The 22735-nt window shown below is 36.9% G+C and overlaps 1 protein-coding gene across 1 annotated transcript in view; it reads right to left on the reverse strand.

The window, feature by feature from the left end:
* The window catches only part of TMPRSS15 (transmembrane serine protease 15), a 52644-nt gene extending 35581 nt beyond the window's left edge, over positions 1–17063 (reverse strand). The window contains exons 1-6 of the mRNA XM_088051310.1: positions 16919–17063; positions 14207–14337; positions 13854–13921; positions 12996–13037; positions 10653–10795; positions 4038–4157 (exon numbers count right to left, since the gene is read on the reverse strand). Coding sequence (XP_087907436.1) covers positions 4038–4157; positions 10653–10795; positions 12996–13037; positions 13854–13921; positions 14207–14337; positions 16919–17063 — 649 coding nt within the window. The remainder of the gene's footprint in view (positions 1–4037; positions 4158–10652; positions 10796–12995; positions 13038–13853; positions 13922–14206; positions 14338–16918) is intronic.
* Positions 17064–22735: the final 5672 nt, after the last annotated feature.

Genomic DNA, 22735 nt, shown 5'->3' on the forward strand with positions numbered 1-22735 from the left:
CCACTTCTATTTACTAATGTTCCATACATGGGACATTCTGAGGGTTTCTTCCCACTAGCCTTGAATTTGAGGGAGAAGCTCCCCAAAATGGTCAAATCAAGCCCACATAGTTCACTTGACAGGACCTTTCTCTGCCAAAGGCCAGTCCATTACTTTCTGATTAATCTCTCTCAGTGCTGTAGTGATGCTGTGAGGTGAGTAATCACAAAATGATAGTCTAGACATATAATAACTGCAAAGAGTCTGCAGAAAACCCTCCTGGGATCAGCCTCCAGTCTCCCTTTCTGTACCCCTACGTGCTACATGGCTGCTTTACAGCAATGCCAGTCATTATTAGTAGCTGCTGTTCAGACTTCACATCTCTCTAGAGACCCTTTCACTGAAATTGCTAGCTGTACTTTTGTGAAGCCTTTTGTTACTGCACTGCATTGCAGAGCCAGAAGGAAACCTTTCAAGATAATTTTAATCAATAAAAAACCAAAAGGGTGTTCGGTTGCCTGAATCTCTTCTGAGAATCTGAGATTTTACTGAATTCTCTCTAATGCAGGAAAGAGAAGAGTAAAATTCATTTTTTAATCCTATATTTTTAAACAATTGACATTAGGAAAACAGAAATACTAGAGGGATAAACAATCAAGATGAAAAATAAACCAAGTTTTTTGGAGGACAGCAACTCTTTTGTACACAGGAGCACTTGTAGCATGAATTATGAATTTGTCATAAATCTCATTGTGAAACTCTGAAGAACTTCTGAAAATCTAAACAATTATAGCTTTCATGTGACCATATTAAGTTTCTCTAGGAATGTGAAAAAAGTGAGACATTAAAGAGGCAGAAAAATTGGCAGGTATCCCAAAGGTGCATCCAGCTTCTTACCCCTCATTCCACTGCTTTCATAAAATCTGCTAAGAAACTTAAATACAGAAAATTAGAGGAGCTCTGAGGTTTTGGATAGAAAAGACTGAAAATGTAATATAAGAAACGTGGATGAACAATTTGTTCTCCAGCCAGAACTGTACTTTAAGGTTATGAGCCAAAACTACTGCCCTAGTGGTAACTGACCAGACTGCTTGGAAATACCAGGCATCAGTAAAGATGATCAGGGATAAATCATCCAGCTTTCTGGATTGTAACTACAGCTGTTTTCCCTATGAAACTGACTATTTTTGCTCTTCTTAATATTTATTTTATACTTTAATTTAATTTTTTATTACTTTTATTATTTGTACTTATTTATTTTATTTACTACTTTTATTAAGTATGCACATTCCTGAAATTTTCAGCTCAGTTGTGCTGAAACACGGAATAACATCCTTGGTTACAAAGGGGAAAACATTCACAAATTATATTCGGTAGAGATTTGGGGAGATGTGGAAGTCACATCCAAAAGCCATGTGCATGAGAGTCTATGCCTCAGCAGAAAAACTCTATTCAAGCACAATTCATAACTTAAATCACTGTGTGGCCTTCAAGGCAAAGCTAAGTCATGCCTACACAACTTTGGCTTCAAGTATTTGAGCTTATTTTTGTCTGTGGCTCCCAATATATAACATCAATTAAATTCTGTCATATGTAACAGGTATGATTGTAATATCTTCAATAAAATGTGGATGAAACTTGTAAATTCAAACCTAGTTGGGACATTGACCTGCTGGAGTGAGTCCAGAGGAGGCCACCAAGTTGATCAGAGAGATGGAACTCTTCTACTATGAAGAAAGGCTGAGAGAATTGGGATTATTCAACTTGGAGAAAAGAAGGCTTTGGGCTGACATAATTGTGTCCTTTCTCTGAAGGGACCCTATAAGAGAAATGGAGTCTATTTACAAGGGTCTGGAGTGAAAGGACAAGGGGAAATAGATTCAAACTGACAGAGAATAAGTTTAGGTCAGATATTAGGAAAAACTTCTGGAACAGGTTGCTCAGAGACTGTATGGATGTTCCATCTCTGGAAGTGTTCAAGGCCAGGCTGGACAGGGCTCTCAGCAACCTGGTCTAGTGGAAGGTGTCCCTGCACCTGGCAGGAGGTTGGAATGAGATGGTCTTTAAGGTCCCTTCCAACCCAGGCCATTCTGTGATTCTATGACGGTAAGTAAAAAGCATTCATTTTATGAGATGTATAATATTACTTTATGAATATAAGGGTCTACATTTTCCTTATTTAGCAATACCTAAAATTAAAAAAACCAAAAAAACAAAAAACCAAATGTCCCCAATAAGATTGCCATCTCAAAAAAAAAAAAAATTAAAAAAAAATTATGATGGTAGGGTAGAAATGAAGGGCTGATTACTTCCTGGGATTATGTTACCTAAAGCTTTCCATGGAACTAAGTTCTAGCTGAACCTTAGAACCTTCTTATTTCCTCAGCTGTAGAAGGACCAGCTCAGAGATAATAATTATATGGTCTAGCTAGATGCAGCTTCTATGATAAGTAGCCATTTTGATGTGTTTCAGTGGATATACTACTGAAGAATTTTGATGGATATTTTCCCCAAAATATTCAGCCAAGTCTTCCTTCTGAGCTGACTGCAGTCAGAAAAAAATGTAGGCAATGGGCTGAGAGTCTGCAATTTTCTTGTCTTTTTTTCTGAAGAAAATTACACATGACACTTCAGCCTGTCACAAACCTTCAGGATCAAGCTTTCAGGTTCTTTAAAAACATAATTGGTCTTTTGCTTTCTTGTTTGTTTCTAGAGCCCAGCATTTCACATGTTTCTGAAAGCTTGAAGCAGACTGCCCTCACTGTTTTCCTCTTCTCACAGCAGAATGGAAAGAAGCTTTCCAGATTTCTAGCACCAAATTCTATATTTAAAAAAAACCAAAACAACAAACAAGCAAACAAAACACCCAGGGAGTGAATTGCTCCCATTTCTCCTAAAACATTTGCAATGTTCTCTTTGTGAGACAACTTGACAGACTTTTACCTGAGAGCTGAGGCTGTGGGAGAGCAATGCAGGCATTAACCCGCATGCCTCCCCAGCAAAACTGCAGAGCAGCTTGGTAAGGAGCATTGTAGTCAAACTCCTTGGTACAAAAAGTTTCTTTGGGAAACCAGGAAGTTGGAATCATTGAGTAGAATCACCTAGGTTAGAAAACACCTCCAAGGTCATTGAACTCAGCCTTTGCCAGATCATCACCATAGTCAACCATGGTGTCCAGTCATATCTCAATCACTTCCAAGGATGGTGACTCCACCACCTCCCTGGGCAGCCCATTCCAATGCTGAACAAGCATTTCTGTGAAGAAATTCTTTCTGATGTCCAACCTGAATGTCCCCTGGCACAGCTTGAGGCCATTTCCTCCTGTCCTGACACTGATTACCTGGGAGAAGAGCCTGATCTGCACCTGGCTCCACCCTCCTGGCAGGGAGTTGTACTGAGTGAGAAGTTGTCCCCTGAGCCTCGTTTTCTCCATGCTGAGACCTCCCAACTCCTCACATGGCTTGTTCTCCAATTCCACTGCCCTTCTCTGGAATCTCTCCAGCCCCTCAATGTCCTTCTTGTAGTGAGGGGCCCAGAAATGGACACAGCACTTGAAGGTAAGACAAAGGCAAATGAACTGGCTGGCACTGCAGGATAAAACCTCTTTATCTTAAGCCCAGTGGGGTTTCAGTGGCGTTTCAGTTTCATAGAGCCAAAAATGGGCTGAGGTTGAATGGGACTTGTGGAGGTCATCTGGTCTGAACATTGTTTAATATCACTGATGCAAATCTTCATATTAAATTTGTATATTATTTTGTAATTTACATACTATTTATGTTATTAATATTGCTATAGTATGCAACAAATTCTATAACTTTATATTAAAACAGAAAGACTCTAATATTTCATTATTTATTAAGCATATTCTTCATTAGTGAGAATTTTACAGAACATTGTTTCCTCTTGCAAGATAAAGATTATAAAAATCACTCATAATTATTTTTAGTAGAATTGATTTGGACTCCACTGTGCAGTTTATTGCCCATAAACTATTTACAAACTACTGACAGTGTTAAGAATGTTTAAAAAGACCGGTTCACAGGAGTTTACATTCTTACCACATCTTTTTTCGGATTCATCTGAACCATCTGGGCAGTTCAAGACTCCATCACAAAAGACATCTTTGCTAATGCAGGTTACACCATCAGCACAGAGTTCAGCAGGTGGCAAACACTCAGCTGGAATAATAAAGATGAGAGCAATAACAGCACAACAGTAATGCAGTCTCACTACAAAGGAAAATTGACTTACCTCTGGTTGCTTTACCACAAATCAAATCAACCACTCTGTTGTGTTTTACAAAACTGCATTTTCAGAAGCCTGGAATGAAATATCACATACTACAAAGATAAATTTGGCACAGAATGGAGAGAGTTCTCAGAAGTGAAATATTTTTTGAAACCAAGCTTGAGGTAAGGCTGGAACAAAATATTTGTGAATTCCTTTTTTTTTCCCTTACACAAATAAACTACTTTGTGCAACGTAATACATGAAATTTTTCAATTTCTTATGTTCAGAAAATGTGAGAAAACTGTGCTTTGGTTTAAATAACAGTGTAAAATCTCTGTGTTTAGCTAAATACAATTTATATTACTTCAACTTTAACACATCACACTGTTGCACCTCATCATGCTAAGGAATCTGATTTTTTAACCAGCATATCATAAAAGAAAGAGTCTTTAAGACTAGATTCTGAAACACCAGAATTATCAGAAACCATATTCTTAGCATATTTACAAATTAAATATATAAGCAAAGAGCAAATTTCTGTTAGAAGAATATATGGGTAGATCCTTGAAATTGCAGGTCTTATGAATAATATTTTCCTAGAGCATCAGTGTTCATATACTGCAAACAAACTCTTTTAATCTTTAGAGGGTTTTGGTCTTAGACACCTGTAGAATTCAAGTAGGTCCTATTAAAGTGAACAGAAACATGCAGCTAAAATTAGCTTTGGAGAACTACTAATTTCAAAATTCTTAAAATTGCATTAAATTCTATAGAACTATTCACACAGTTCCTTGTCTGTACTTTAATGAATGCTTACAGAAAAAGGTCAAAATTTCTGATGCAAGAAGGAAAAATAGTATCTGTAAAATTTCATCTTTTTCATATATTTTGTCATAGATCTGTTAGTTCTGTAATCAGATTAAATATAATATTGTATTGTGTGTCCCAGACTGCCATTGGTGTGGATGTAGCATTTCAAAGTGCTTTATAAAACACTCTCAGTGCTGTCAATGCAAATGTTATAAAGCAAAAAGATTTGCCATTTTGCATCCAACTGGAAATTAAAATGAACCAAACATACTCCAGTCAAGTGTTGGAGGTGACACAGGGCCAGTGAATGAATTTCCACAGAGGAGCAAAGACAAAACTGTGCTTTCTAGACCCAAAGCAAAAAATCCAGCCAATAACCCAAGAAGAGATTTTGCACAAGCCCATCAGGCAAGAAATCATTGTTTACACACAACATGATCAATTCTCGGTTTATTCAACTCAGAAAACTAAACAGCACTGCCACCTCCTGGATTGAAAGAAATCAACTTTTCCTACTAAAATATTAAGATTTCTCTTTTACATGGCAAATTACCCTAAATTGTGTTTTAAGTGCTATATTCAATTAAGTAACTGCAGTAAACACATGAGATTTGAACACATTAGATAGCTTGTAGATATCATATGTATTTCACCATGTAAGAAGGCTGTAGAATGTTTTCAAAGATTCAAACATCTTCAGCTTTCTGTCCATTGGAATTCATACTTTGCTATCAGTTTGCTTATTTTATTTTCCTCATGAAAGTCAAGAAGTAATATGAAAAAAAAAGGAGCAGCTAGTATTAGTGTCAATGTGTTCATCAACATGCATAAACACCTACAGCATTTTTTAGCATGTACAGTCTTAGAAGTCCCTTCTCTTTGAAGAGGTCTCCTTGGTCTCAGCTAAACCTGCATATCCTGAATTTTAAGGAATGGAATACAAAGACTGAATGCTGTGAGGAGAGGCTGTACAGGAGCAGCGAAATTTTGTAATCTCAGATTTTTCTGTGTAACCTCCCTACTCCACACTCACATTTACTCACCCACTGTTGTTGAGGACTTATTGGTGGTGAGTAGTCCTGAACCTGGAACAACACAACCCAAGGTTAGAACTCTACTTCTTGCTCTCTGGGAGCACCTCTGTGGCTGCTTGGGCAGAGTTAAGTAGCAGTTAATCTGCTTTTATATCTGCATTATTTGCTCCCCACTCCAGGTAATGATATGGTAGTGCCAGCTTAAGTGGCTTGGTCCTGAAGATCAAGTGTTACAATAAACATAAGAAAAATTATGTGAAACCCAAGTATTTCAATAACTTCAAAAGATTTCTTTCCTCCTTCCTCCCACTAAAATAGGAGCAATGCTTTCTTGTCTTCCCCTGTGAAAGTTCTGACCTGAAGTTGGTGTCAGGGAACTTGTAATTAAACTCGTGGGATCTGTTGAAACAAGAAAAGTTATGACAACTTCAACATTAGAACTAAAAGGTAAAGGTACATTTTCTGATAAATAATATTGCTCTACAAATCAATTAGGAGCCTCAAACCTCTCTATTTTTTGTCTATTTACATACAGGTGTATATATACATATCTGTGGGTCTACATATTTACACATGAAAAAATGCCTAGGTAAATTAGCAGATTTATATTAGTGATTGTAAACTACAAAACGTTCTGGAAAAATGGAATGTGTATGGGTGATTGCTCCAACAGAAGTTCCACTTAATTGAGGATGCACCTGGTACTTCCAGCTCCCAAACAGTCTTTTTGATTTTCCTCTCTGAATTTGCTTTAGTATCCTTGTCTACTATTTTTATTTTCTAAATTAAGACTCAAATATGTAAGATGATGACTGAAAGCAATCCCCATGCCACTGCAGGTACTGGATCCTGTACCTCATTTTATAAGATGAAGGGCCTGAAGGAATAAAGTGGGAGATGCAGTAAGGCTTTCTCTATAGTTTGTCACCCATCAGTTTTGTGGGAAGAAGTTGCCATCACCATCAGCAACTTACTCTCCTAGACCTAGAGCACCTAGAGCACAAACTTGCAGGAGGATTTCCCACCAATTTTTGATCAAAACATTCTTATTTAGCAAATACTATTAAGCTAAACTAGGCCATTCTGGTTACAGTGCATTCTGTGTCAGCAAATTTAGGGGCAGAGTTTCTCTGGCAGAGAGTGAGAAGAGCAGGGCATAGATGGACTGTTCTCACAGCTACTGCAGAGAGAAAAAGCTTAATTCATGCCATCACAAGTTTTTAAAGAGTTATACACACACACACACACTCACACACATTACATATGTATATATATACACACATATATACACATGTATACACACACAAACACATATAATGCATAATATATGTGTATATACACACACATATATATATATGTATATACCAACATACCTGTCTATACATTTACTACAGGATAACCAATTTAGAAGGAATTAAATGGTCCAAGACCTAAAACATAGATGCATGCAGCAGCAAACAGTTCTATGAAAACAGTTATCAGGGAACTACATCTTGAAGACTTGGAAATTGTGGTTGCTACAGATGTTCCCAAAAATGCATGCACAAGATGATAGCAAAAGACAACAAAATCTCTAAAGGAAAACACAGGACAGTGACAGAAGCAGCAGTGATATAAACACAACTACTAGAAAATCTCATTAAAGTAACAGGTTGGGATGGCAAAGGATGTTTTTAGGGTCAGCAGAGCCATAACTCTGCACCCAGCAGGTGTAAAGGTACCTGGTATGGTAAAATGTGGGTATATCGTGACATTTGGACTGAAACAGAAAGAACAAGGAAGTAGACACTATTAACAAAAATACAAAAATGACCTCAAGCAGACCCAAGGCCAAGGGAGAAGAAATAAAAAAGGTTGGAATATTGTTGCCATTCCAGCCTTGGGTGCTGGCAATTCCCAACTCCCTTCCCCTTTTCTTAGGAGCCTCCCCCAATCTCCAAATTTTTGCTTGAGGATGATTAGCAACACTGAACTTAGGACCAGGGGATCATTAAGATAGCATACCAGAGGAAGGGACAGATAGGGGAAAAAACTGAATGTTAGCAGTTTAAACTCTATCTTTGGGAATAGACTGTAGTACTCGCACACTTTGGACTATGCACATTAGTAGGCCTGTAACAAGAAAAACAACAACTCTTTCATAAATATGGCTGTAATTAGAATATCAATAAATACTTGTCTCCTATATTTGTATGGGCAGTTGTTAGCTGCTGGTCTGGTACCCTGCTCTGGAGATTTGTGTGTGATAATTTACTTCCAATTTGTATGTGACTACCTGCACTTAGTGCTATAAAGTACTAATTTTATTGTTTATCTCTCTGGCTGACTTTTGGCACCTTTGTGAGACCAAGGAGTTTTGGCTGCTTCATGTCTTATCATCATAAAACTTCCGGGGATAGTGGAAGGAAAATCTGTTTGTCAACATTGCTTAGTAAATCAATAATCACAACACGAGAGCAGGACTCCCCAGCCTGATCTACCTCCCAAAATCTGCAAGAACTTCAGCTTGCAGCTCAGCTGGTTAATTGAGACTCAGCTTTTGGTTTGATACCCTAATTAAGCTCCTACAGATTTTGCACAGACTTCAGACCACTCACTGCTTTCTCAAATAGTAAGAAATAGTGAAAGCAGCTAATTATCACAGGCAGTCAAGCCCCAGCTGCAGCCAGGGCAGCTTTACTGAGCTATGTGAGCTGAACAGCAAGTCTTATTTTCCTTCATCTTGTATTGGTAACACAAATTAGCACCTGTTTTGCAAAAGATACTGACCTGATAAGGTTAAAGGCATCAGTGTAGTAGGACTTTCAGCAGCTACTGGAAGAAAGCAAGTTCATTATAAACGTCTTTTATAGCACAGGGTCTAGTTTTAGATGGGAGAAATAAAGATTAAAAAGAAATCAGCAGTGACTATTTCTCATTGAATCACTGTCAGTATCCTGCTTCTCTCATCCTGTTCCCAAACTTTTCTCAAACTCCATGATCTTCCCAAGAAGGAAGGATCCTAAAAATGAGTTGAGGTTATGAGGTTTCAGAGCTACTGCAGTTCCTTTCAATCCTCAATCCCTATTGATTGTATTGCATATAGAATATCTTCACCTGGGAAATCTCTCTCAAGGCTTTTTATTCTACAGAGATTTTCAGAGCACCTGTGTCTTAGAGAACAGTATTTAGAAGAGATGAATGAGTTAAAATTAACCTGGGATAGTTTACAAGAAAGAAAGAAAGTGACTTTTAATCACTGTGAAAACTCTTTTCAAGCAAGTCACACCTGTGTGACACCTCTCTCCCTCTCTGAAATAGGAATGTCTCTGGCAGAACATATTGATATACACGATGCAAAAGTGCCACATATGACTGTGACTGTTAATTAGTTACAATTATTTTATTGAAGCACTCCTGGTGGAATGGACAGGTGATATCTCATATGAAAAGAGGCATTTTAATGATCTACAGCAGTAAAAGTTTGACTACTTCAAAGTTCATCAATGGATGAATCTTTTAAGAGGCTCTTCATTATTTTTTTGGTGACATTTTTGAAGTATAATGAGCAATCAATTTCCACAGTGTTGTGTGGTAATTTGGAATAAATAAGTAGTAAAGAGAACTAAATATGCCCAGACTCTGAATTTAGCCTCTGAATACTTGAAGTACTTATCTGCAAAAAATGCAGTTTTTAGTATAGAGACATGGCTCACCAGATTCCCCCTCCTCTGTTTCTACTTAATAGTAACTCCACAAGGTCTTCAGATGTCAGCTAATCAACTTCTACTTCAAAGCATTCAGATTGTTTTTTAAACTCATCTTCAGTGAAGGGCTGTTTTGATGCTTTATTCAGGTAAAAAAAACAGGGATTCCCATTGATCTTGAAGGGTTTCCATTTAGGCTTTGATAAATTTTCTAGGACTTGCATAAATTATCTGTATATTTGCAGAACATAAAGCTACCTGTTCTTAAAGCCCTGTTCCTTCTCTCCCCACCTCCCAGTCTTACATTTACCTAAGCTCTACAAGAATATAGAGCCACTTCCCTGGGTGCACTACTCCCAAAGCAGTTTCTTTTTCTTCCTGACAGATTTTCAGTAAATGAGTCTTTACTCACTGTGAGTCTGAGCCCTTTTCTTATTCTTTACCAGTACAAAATTCTGATTGTATTTACTTATGAAACGACAAGGTTGGGGCTTAATAGCTTTAATTAGAGGGCTAAAAAATTACAAATATTATGCTTCATAAGAGGTGAAATTGAGTTGTTTTCACTGGGAAACTGCTTCTTTGCCCTGTACTCCCTCCTTAGGGAATGTACACAATGCTGGCTCCTACTTTCTAGTAGTAAAGGTTGTAATTTCTTCTTTCAGCTGCTACTGAAGGTTATGTAGTGGGGGAAGAGGGCATCCAAGAGAAAAAAGTAACAATCTAATTGCTGTCTGGGAGCTGAAACTTTCATTCCTGCTATTTGCAGTTCTTAAGGATTTATAGAATAAAAAAAAAACCAACAAAAAAGGAAAACACCAAAAAAAAAAAAAACACAAAACACAAACCCACCCAAAAAAATCCCCCCCAAAACCAAGCAAAAACTGCAAACAAAAAAACTTACTAATATTACCTGTAATTTGTATGCTGTTCGCATCAATTTTCAAAGTCTTGGTAGGATGAGCGTTATTTGCAATGATACCCAAAACCAGCTCATTTTTGACTTTCTCAACTGTTACTGTGTGGGTCAAATAAAGGGTGAAGATCACAACCACACTAGAAATACAAAACAGGGAAGTTAATTAGCTACTCAAGTTGATGAAATAAATCTGCTATATGACTTATCATCTAGACAATATTTCATTTTAACATTGGTTTCATTGGCAAAGGCAGATTGTTTTTTAAATATTGGTTGGAGAAGATGACCTAAGGAAACATCTCTTAATCATCAGGTCAGTTTGAACTTTGGAGAAACTTTGTTCTTTCTTTATTGACTCTTTCACTGCCAGAAAAAAAAAGACAACATTCATTTCATTTGCTGCAATTGAGCTGAACTTGAGGAAAACTAAAGAAGTAGATTTACTGTTGTTCAACAGGTCTCTTAGGCCTAAAATATTGAAGGTGATCCCTGAAGTATTATGAAAATTGTATAATATTTTCATATGGCAAAATATAATACAAGGTGACCACTTCCATAAAGCGAATACCACGTGTGGATTCTGCATTTTTGCAGATCTGCTGTGCAATTGTCTGAATTCTCACAAGGAATCAGTGATGGATGAAAATAGATGTATTTAGAAATTGTGGTTAAACTGCATTTAATGTCTATGAATTTTATCCAGAGTGTTTTCTGATTGTTCTCTGCCATCTCTTCTAGACTGTATTATGAAGTTTTGTGTTTGTAGCTAGAGTAGGGTAATGTTGAAGTTATGAGACTTGCCAAAGACTTAAATTTAGGTGTAAACTTCTTTAATCCTTAAACTACCCATTTGCAACTGACAGTAGTGCTCTTTGTAAGGAGTGATTAATCCTGCTATTTTGCTGAGTATAGTTTGTAGTTTGCAATGTGTAGAGAAACTCTCCTTGCATACTTCCTGATAACCTCTGGGCCGTGCTGAGCAAACAAAAGCTTTCATTGCTCTCCTTGTGACTCAGCAGCAGTGTTTCAAGGGTGAAATACCAAGCAGATTACCTGAAGGGCTAAAGACTTTCCAAATGAAAAGAAAATAATGTCTGAGACAGTTATTCAAAGCAGAAGTAAAGACAAATCCTTACTAATATATTAAGAACCAGATCAAAGCTTCACAAACATCAGATTTTCTGTGATTTCTGTGATTGTTGTATCAAGATACAGGAGTGGAATGAGTTTTTCTCAACACAGTTATTTATAGAGCAGATCTAGATTCCCATTGTGGTTGATAGAAAAAAGACAAGCTGTTCTTTGGCATAATTAGTCTTCTCCTAAAAAAGGCATATAAATTGACCCAGCACTGACAAAGACAATCTTGAGCAAACCGCTCAGAGATGTCTACATCTTTAATACCCAAATTTTGATGAGAATAGTCCCTTTCTTTGTGCAGAAATCAGATTTCCTGGCTGTATCTATCTTCAGAAGGACAACACTTTGGAAGTGGCGTACTCCTGCTGCTGTGTAGCCCATTTCCTTAATGTGATATAAACCTTCATAAAGTGATCATACTCTACTTCCTAGCTAATTGGGGTTATGTCTTCACTATTCCAATCAAAAGTTTCTGCAATGTAAATCTGCTTCCCATTACTTATTGATAATCATGGTCAGCTAATATCCCAAAATATCTTGGAGTTTGTTTGTTTTTTTTTTCAAGGACTATAATTCAAATAAACTAATCTCCTCTGCATATTTATCAACTTTATGTATTTACATTGGTATCACAAGAACACGCAGTAGCAGAGAACTATTGATCTGTTTTCAGGTATGTGTACTTTAATTTTCTGGACTCACCAATGAGACAGCCAATTATACCATTCCTTTCTCAGGGTCCTTCAGTTCTGCTAGAACCTTAATCTTTTGTCCTCTGTTTTGTTCCTGCCTATCACTGTGTGTCATTAGACTTTTCTTGATTTAAAAATTGAGTTACTCATAGTGACATGAGATCTGACTCCAGTTTAAGCAGTTTTACACAAGCAAACTCAGCACAAACCTATCTTTTCCTTTCTAGATAGTTTCTTACCTTTCTCACTCTTCCATTTTTCTTTCTAAGTTGATAGTCCCAGGGACTATCGCTCTTTTTTCATCTAATCCTAGAGGAAGTTTTTAGAGAAAAGATATCTCTTGAAGCTTCATCCTCTTTAGAGTGCCTTATCCAAATTCTAAAAATGTTTAGGTTCTGTTTTTTTCTTTTTTTAATATATTCACAATCCACAGAAGAACTGTCTGAAATAGTAGCATCATTGTCTCTTGCCTATATTTTAAGAAAACTTTGTTACATACAATTACCTGGTCTCTGATGTCAATCTGTCATGGTCATCTTCAGATTTCCTGTAGAAAAAGAAGCAACAATAAAAAAGAAAGGGAAAACCCACAAGCAGCCAGCACCACATGGTTCCTACTGAGATTATAAAGTTTTGGACAGGATGGGAACACGTCCCTGAACTGTTTAATGATGAGTGTTACCCGTGTTTTGCTGAATCAGGACCTTATTAAGGATAGTGCAGATGGAATTAACACCACAGACCTGGCTGTGTAACCTGGACATTTTTGTCAGCCAGCCTTCAGCAGGACAACCAACACCCCAGGATACTGAAAATGAGCTTCACTAAATGAAGCAGATCTTACTATACCAATTTTATGGACTCTTTAGGACTCAGAGGCTGCAGCTTTTCCTGGTGTTAAATGACTGCCCTGTTAACGCCCTAAGGCATATGAATTAAGAGCATCCGTATCCAAAAGGACATAGGAATGCCTGAGCCTCCAGGCTTATGCAGGGAGATATCTAACCTGAAATTTCTTCTAGATGGCAAGGATCAGCAACCCTGCAAACAGCATCTTGGCAAAAAAAAAAATTAAAAATAAGCAGTTCTTTAAAATATAGAATTTTTGTGAGTGGGTCTTAGGGCTCAGCCTTCCTGGTTTGGTCAAGGCAGGGACACACATCAGCTTGAGAAGGAAGTTGGCCCAAGGAAGCACATTGGTGTCAAACTGAGCACAGTAGCACTTGGAAGATGTAAGATATGAAAGGCATAATATAGGAGGTTCCCAAGGACATCTTATAAATCAAGGTAAGTACTTCTGAGAGAAATATCTAATTGAGGACTCTTGACATTTATTTTCAAAGTTAAATAGAACTGTACCTACTTGAACCGGGAAATTTCACATCTCTCAAATTCATATTTCAAATCACTTTCTTGAAAGATATTTTGCATCTATATGAAAAAGAGAAATCTTGAACCAGTAAAGTAAATAAAAATACAATCTCACACTATAATAATGGTTTTAGTAACTAAATAACTTTTTCTAGACTACATAAGTAAGGTATTTCTTTGATGATTTACTGATTTTCTCAAGTAAGGAATATATTGATTTCTGACCAGGCTTAAGACCTGAAATATCTCTTTTTAGGAAAGAAAAACCATCAACAGCAATTAGTGTTAGAGAATTAATGTACCTGCAAATACTCTTGAATTAACCACAAGCTGATAGGTTCTTACCAATTTTTCGACATCAAAGGCAAGGACTTTGAAATCAGCTGATGAACTGTTTTGTAAGGTTGGAGTGAAAGATGTGCCAGAGACTATTTTAAATATTCCCATATAGCCATGAGTATTCACATATGCTTCAGCTAGATAATTAAAAATAAAGGTGTTTTAATTATATAGAAATAAATGAAAAATATTATGTCAGATTTTTTTCACACAGATCATCAATTCAGTAACTTCTAGTGTTTTTTTATTGCTTTGCAGAGATGTTCTACCTAGTGCTGAGTTTAAAGAAAAAATAGACTTTTTTAATGTTTTCTATAGTTACAACTGTAATCATATTTTTATGAATACTATTTGCCCTAGTTCTCATTACTTTCAATTTTGTTTTAGATGTTGTATTCTAGCAACGCTGTGAGTGCATAAAGGATACAATGATATGCCCAGTTACGTCTAACACAAAGGACAGAGATACATAGGAAGGCAAATAGTGAATTATGAGAATTTTGTATGTTCTGGATAAAAAAATATTATGAATTATTACCTCACACTTTCTGTATTTGTGCTGTGCCCTTTTTTATATGTGTAAGTTGGTTTTGATGACAGCACTGGAAACATCCAGTGTCAAAATAGTTAAACTATTTCAGACCTGACCTTTCTCACCAATATATACATGTTATAAAGAAACAAGACAACTGGTCATTGCTGCAAATTTAATCTTGATTTTAATATACTACAGGATATGAGGTATACATAAAACAATTCACTGTACATTAAAACATATTTCTTCACTGTGTAACACTGGAAATTCTCAGAAAATACCTAAATTAAAATTGATTGATAGGAAATGCTTTTTGTTTACCAGTTGCAGAACTGGTGGTATTTTAGGTTGTGTTTAAAGGCATTAACATCAAAGCAAGTTTTAAGACAAAAGCAGATGTCAGAGACTGAAGTATTATAGTTCATGGCTTAAATATTTTTATGAAGGAGTCTTTCCCATTATGGCAAAACTGCATAAAGAAGCTGTGACCACCAAAGCCCTCTGCTCCCTGAAGACACATCCTAACAGGAACCTGGGCATTCCCACCTGGCCAGAACATATATTATTCCAATGGATTCTATATATTTCAAGAAACCCTCACCACCAAGAAGAAGAAGATCTACAGGATGCCATTGGGATCCATTGAGTGTTGATTATTTTCTACTTTATCTGTCTCCACCTTGTTTCCCCTCTCAGTCCCCTCTTTCCTATTTCTTCCTTTTCCTATCTCTCTCTTGTTTACTGTTAAATAAAACCCATCCTTTTCCATATGGTCTCATTTGCACCTTAATTTAGGCAGAGGCATTTCTAATATTTTTAATAATTTAATCATAACAGCAGAAAAGCAATAAATACTACAAGGAACAGTTTACGATGGAAGGCACAGCATAGTGATGCAAATTTAATATCAACTAGTAATAGCAGACTGCTTTGAGGTCCTTTGGAGGTTTGTCTTTAGAACAATTGCAAATCTGTTAAAATATTTCTAAATAACAAAAGCCTTTTAAAATTATATATCAACTATAATTATAAAAATATTTTATAATCATATTTGTACATAGGTCCATTTTTCCTTAGTTATCTTCTAAAAACAAAGAAATTAGGTTAAAGCTTGTCTTTAGATTCAATAATACACTCTTTTATTTTACTGGAGTGTGATAGCATTTGGGTAAGAAGGTAAGAAAGTCAGTAAGTGGAGCAGTTTTTAAAATCTGGAAATAATGGCAACTGAAGGAACAAACATGATATTCTGACAAAATGGTTTTGGTTGGTTGTGTTTCTTTTTACATAAGTCTTACAGAAAGTTCAGTCTTCATGAGGTTCAGAGTGAAATAGTACGAATCTTTTGTTAATGAAAGCAGCAAAATCATCAACGTAGCAGAATATTTCTTTAGTGACAAAAATCACTTTGAGATTCTCTCCAGTAGCTCCACATCCCTCACATATTTTGGAGCCCTGAACTGGATGCAGTCCTCCAGGTGTGGCCTCCCAGTTAACTTATAGCCACAAGATTTCTTAACCAAAATTTCAATTCCATTTGAAAATCATGCAACATTGATATTTTAAGTAAGTTTGCTTTGAATATCAGTAATTTCTTCCATCACATTCCAAGCACAGGATAAAGACTAAGAGTGGCTTTACCTGAGCTTTACATGGGGCTGGCAGTTGATGCTCTGATGCAGGAGCTCTCTCACACCAATAAATAACTTAAAAATATTTTTTAAATAAAAAATTAATAGATTCCAAGAGATGGGACCCACAAACTCTAGTGCATTATCAGTCTTTCAGTGGATTATTTGACTTCAGAGTCAAACCTCATACACAGAGAAAAAGGCAAAGTATCACAGTTTGCATATTACCTTCTCTAGGTGATAAAGATGTTGGAATAAGCAAAGCTTTATAGCTTGGATTGCATCTCAGGGACCTTTCCCAAAGCCTAAACCATGAAAATTAGTTTACATGGCTTCAGAACATGATTCCAGTGCTTGGTTTTTTTCCCCTATTTTGTTCATGTCAGCTTTCAGAGGAGGAAAACACATATAATAAACCCTAAAACACCATTTTCCCAACCCCCAGCATTAAAAACATAGCATGAAATAAAAAATACAATTACAATTGCAAGAGCACTGCCTTCAAAGTCGAAGGAATTCCTAAAGGTCTGTAGTTAAAGGCTGGCTACTTACCTCGTTCCAGCTCCTGGACTGATAACCAAGAAAGTACAATCAGTCCAACACAAACACACATAAGGATTGCAACCAGAGAAGCGAAGGAAATCTCATATCTACTAAGAGGAACATATTTCTTATCAGATGATTTTTTCAGTTTCATTTCTGTCTCAAAAACTTCAGTGAATTAAGGACCGACAAAAGACACAACCTGAGAAGGAGGGTAATAATCCACACAAACAGATATTTATAGGAGATGGTTGTAAATTAATTACACCATGAGACTGCACTGACACAGGTTTTTACAACATTTCTCAGCAGTCATAATCATGCACAGGGTATGCAAATAAAAAGAAAATAAATCCACTCAGAGGAGAAGCACTGAAGATTGTGTCTCAGATAAAGGACAAGCAAACCCACAGAAATGTAAGGTTAGTCACTGGATTTGCACTATTTCTTGTAATTTGATATTTTTAAGTGACAATATAAAATATTGCTGCCAAATTTATTGCTTATACTGTTTTCTTTTACTAACTCCTCAGAAGCACAGCTATGAGGACAACAGTGAAAGTTGTATCTTTCCTCATTCTGCTTACAAAGTTCCTTTAAAAGCAATTTTATTTATAAAGGAAGTGCTGGGAAATGAATTGTTTAGTAACGTGCCATAGCTCAGCAATGTGTTCAGCGCTGAACAGTAATTCAGCAGCACAAATTTAATCTGTGTAAGGCATGGTTCTTTGACCACAGAACTGGAGAACTAATCAGAGAAGACATTATGAATGTATGCTTGTTTTGTATTTTCTTGCCAGGCATAAATGTGCCATGGGATGCAAGTCCTTGATAAAATTAAAGCACTGTGGATGGCCAGAGCTGCAGCCTTAGTAGAGCAAGAGTAAATTAAGCAGGCATTGCAGCAACCAGTACAACCATTTGGCTATAAATTTAATCTGTCAAAACTTTGGAGCTTCAGAAAAGTAAAGTCATACAGATTCTATGTTTTAGGCTCTCAGAGTTACTGTTTTTGACTCTCAATCAGAGTGCTAAACCCATATTTGTGGTATGACACTCTTCCTTGCAGAGAATCTGAACACACCAGCCATATTCCTGCCTGTCAAAAGGAAGGGAAACTTCTGAGTCAATCTTTGGAAGAGAGAAGCTCTACCTATCTGATAATTGACAGAAATGGAGATAATATAAATTGGGAAGAAATGAGAAAGTCTTGAAATGAGACTCTTGGATGACATAGCAGTTCTATGTCCAGTCTTTGAGAACTATGGTATTTGAAAGGATTGCCACACAACTGATTGGATATAGAGCACTCACAATCAAAATCTTGGCCTAAAAGTAGGATCCTCCATTTAGTGTAATATCATACCATAATGAAAGCAATGTAGTAATATTTCACCTTACTAAAAGGAAATAATTATTTACTTAAACCCAAAGTTTTAAAACAAAATTCAGAGCAACTTCATTATACTGCCCTTACAGAGCAAAAGCAACCTGAGTCTATCTTGCAAATGGATGAGATGTCTGGGTCATCACACTAGACAGAGTAGGAATTGCTTTTGTATATATTGTGTATCACAGACAATGCATATATGAATACAAATGCATGTAGATACAGGTGTATACTTATGACCAGATCATATTTGTAGTGCTGAGCACTGCTGAACTATGGCACAGTAGTGCCTTTGTAACTTTTTGTGCTTGCTCAGCAATAATTTTGATACCCTTCATCTCAAGGGGTTTAAGTTTCTACATCTTTCTGAACACTGACTCTATCACATGAATAGATGATGACTAATTCACTTTGCTCAGCTACATGTATTAGGTTATCCACATCAGAGTTGTGCCATTACAGGGAGTAGGGGAAGAATGTGAAGGACTGACAGAGAGCTGTTATGGACTGACTACAAGCCCTCAGTCCTCATCTCCCTGCACTACTTGGGGGTGGCTATAAATTACATTTACCCTGCTCTGTTGAGGAGGGCACTGAGGAATCTTCTGGATAGGCACCTGGCAGCAAAGCAAGGTTAAGTCACTGCAATTGTCCATGACAATGCTGCCTGAAACAATACTAGTTTAGTCCTGTCTTATTCCTGATAAAATATTTTTTATCACAAATCTGAGGAGTTTTGTGCTGATGGACTTTGTATTCCTCTGTCATATTTTGCATGATTTCACTGTTTGTATAACTGATGCTGTACATCACTAATAAAACACAACCACTATCACCCAAAGATGCCACTGCATTTTACATTCTGAATTTATGCTCTAATGGTGAAGAGATTAGACCAAAGGAGTTACAGTTCACACAGGTTGATTACAGTCTGGCCAAAGACATAACTTAGCATGGGTAGTCTCAAGTTGGAGTTGTGACTCCTACAAATGAACTCATTTGCTAAACAATTTTATCTGGCAATAAGACCACGGTAGCAATAATTAATAGGCAACCTGGACACTGAGATGGTAGTTATTAAAACTGAGTTCTTGCATTAATTTGTTTGCAAAATATTATTGTCTGTACTAGTATGAGCTGGTTGTAAAACAATATAAGGACCCATGTTTCCACATTTTCATTTGCAAACCTTCAATATGAGGGGAGCAGAATTCAACAGCATGCCAATGCTTGCTTGCTATCAGTCAAGAATTACAGAAGCAGAGTGGTTTATGCTGGAAGGGACCTATGACAAGCATCTGGTCCCACCTCCTGCTCGAGGCAGGGTTAACTGAAATTAGATCAGGCTGTTCAGGGCCATGTCAAGGCAAGATCTGAATACTTCCAAGGTGGAAGACTCCATAACACTATGCACTGACTCCCTGAATAGTGATTTTCTTCCCCCCTCTGTGTCTTATTGGATTATCAGCTGCTGCAATTTATGTTTGTGGCCCCTTAGGCCCCTCTGCAATTCTGGGAAGAATTTACCTTCCCTGCAATCATCCCTTAGATATCTGAAGGCAGCAATTAGACATCCCTATCAGCTTGTCAGCTTCAGCCAGTACTGGGACTTTGAGTTATTTCACCCCAGATACTGGACTTTGGACTTGTTGAACTTGGCTGAACATTATGAAGTTTGTTCCAGCCATTTCTATGCCTCTTAATGATGATGCATCCTGTGACTGCAAGCTGCCCTCTAGACACTGACTTCACTTGCTTCTACTTTTATTCCTCCTTTAATTACTTTTCTTGTTCATTCTTCTGCAATCTTAGTTGAATTTTTTTAAAAAAAATTTGGCATAATTCTCAAATTTATTTTTCAATTTATTTTCCTCTGTGGATTGATAGAACTCTTGAAAGCTGGATTTGGTTGGTTTGCTAAACTGATGAAATGGTATGATCCATTCAGGAAAAGAGTGAGCATAAGCCACTGTTACTAACAAATTACTTCCATCTACTGCAAGTTGTGAATATTCACAGGTCATGGACGCCCTGCAGCAAGGAAAATAATTGCCTAAGAAAATAATGCAAAATTAAAAATAACAAATGATATTACTCAGTTGAAACTAATAAAATCAGTTGCATGTTATTTTCTAACCTCTAGTTTTATGACACTACTTATGAATTATATGATGAAATAATGCAACATGATTTTAAAATACTTTAAATTATATAAAGGCAAATACTTTATTAATGTGATAAAACCCAGAGAAAGATAATAACTTATTTAATATTGAGAATTGAGGTTTCTATAATTATTACTATAGCCATACCAGTGAAACATCAGGTTAGGTAATTGTTAAAGAAATAAGCTATTGACAGGGTAGAAACATAACAGATTCACAATTTAGGTAATTTATACTGCATCCATATCTGCAGCTCTGCAGGTTTTGTACCCTTTTTGGGCTGCTTTTATTTCCTTGTTTGATCAGTCTCCAGCACAGGGTGAAAAGACTGCTGACATAGGAGGGGAGGGGATGTTGTGCTCAGAGAATTCCTCTAACACCCAGACTATCACAAACATGCTTAAAGCCTGATATTGCATTAATAACTAGCTCTCTGTGGGAAAACATTTTGTCACCCCCACAGAGTTGCCTTGCCCTAGCAAAATGAAATGAAAATCAGCTTTCTTATGGCAGCTTTTTTCAGATGTCTAAAGTGCTTTGTCCCTTTCCCTATGCAGACTTCCAGTGAGAGAGAAATAGAAAACTAAAGCAAAAGATCTGCTGTGAAGGTGCAGAAATGGATTATGAGCTATTTTCACCACTGCATCAAAAGGAGAAGTTTAAAATGTAGATTATATGGAAGGACAATTTCTCAGTAATCATAGAATCATAGAACGGCCTGGGTTGAAAGGGAACTTAAAGACCATCTCATTATAACCTTCTTGCCATGGACAGGGACACCTTCCACTAGATGAGCTTGCTCAGAGCCCCATCCAATCTGTGCCAGTGCCTCACCACCCCCAAAGTAAAGAATTTCTTCCTAATATCTAGTGTAAACCTGCCATGTTTCAGTGTGAAGCCATTCCCCTTTGTCCTGTCACTCCAGGTGCTTGTAAATACTCTCTCTCCATCTTTTCTGTTGGCTCCCTTCAGACACTGGAAGGCCACAATTAGGTCATCCCAAAGCCTTCTCTTTTCCAGGCTGAACAATCCAAATTCTCTCAGCCTTTCCTCGTAGGATAGGTGCTCCATCCCTCTGATCAGCTTGGTGGCCCTTCTTTGGGTATGCTCCAATGGGTCCATGTTCCTCTTGTGATGGGAACCCCAGAGCTGGATTGCAGTAACACCATATTTAAAAAAAAAAAGAGGATGAAAATATCCATGGTAGTGGTCATCCAACTGTGAAACTTCATATGAAAGGAAAAACATGGGCCTCATTTACTAAACAAGTTATCAGAAGTTTTAGTTAGAAATATTAAATTCTTTGTGTAATTCATTATTAAATGTTGCCTGACTAAAAGTCACATAATACACATCATATAGAATATACTATTCTCTCTTCAAAGACCTTCTCGTGCATGTTTGACCCAGCAAGACATAATTTGGCAGAGGAGTCATGGCAGCAGAAGAGTACATAATCTTTGTATTACCCTCTTTCCACTTGTTTCCAGAATAACTGAACTTGGAGGACACACTGAAGAATCTTCTGCTTTCTGGAATGCTACTTCTTATCCTGAGGTTCTTAAATAAGATCTGAAAAATTTAAAAGTGCATGCAGCATTAAAGATGTCAGAAATGAGCAATGTTATTCTCTTTAAATTGGATTAGAGATGGTGAGAAAACTACGCTATAGAACACAAAAGTCTTGAACAAATTTTGGTTTGTTAAGTTACAGGAATACCTGTACTTTAATCAGGAGAAAAGTATGAAGGAACAGTGTCTCCATTTCCCCTCTGAAGTCATACAGTTTATGATAATTAAAACTCCAACCAATTGACCATCCCAAGCCCTCCAAAACCAAACTGAAAGAACCCAACCTGTTTTCAAGGCTATGGAACAAGTGAAAGTGCCCCTAGGTCTAGGTTATGTAGGTCTCAATTTGGCTGTGGTATGTCAAAGGCGGGAAGATAGAGAAGGGAATTTGACCTGATATCTGCATTCTGTCCCTAAACATTCCCCAAATTCTGTGTCTAAGTGTACATTGAACTAGCAATTATTGAAATATCTGAGTTCATGTCTGGTGGCCTCATCACACTGGAAGATTTATTGTAGTGGGAAGATCTTCTCATGGAGTCATCTGAGTGTTTGCTCTGAGACACTGCACAAGAACTTTCACACACACACACCTAACAAGTTTCCTAGGGTTGATCACTAAACAGAGGGGATGTGTGATGAGCAAAATAATATAGTAATGGATTAAGCAACCAATATATTTACTTTGTGTGGAAGACC

This window comes from Pseudopodoces humilis, chromosome 2 (genome assembly GCF_049639895.1).
Source record: "Pseudopodoces humilis isolate 2021_Gansu_Grassland_sample_001 chromosome 2, ASM4963989v1, whole genome shotgun sequence".
Classification (NCBI taxonomy): Eukaryota; Metazoa; Chordata; class Aves; order Passeriformes; family Paridae; genus Pseudopodoces; species Pseudopodoces humilis.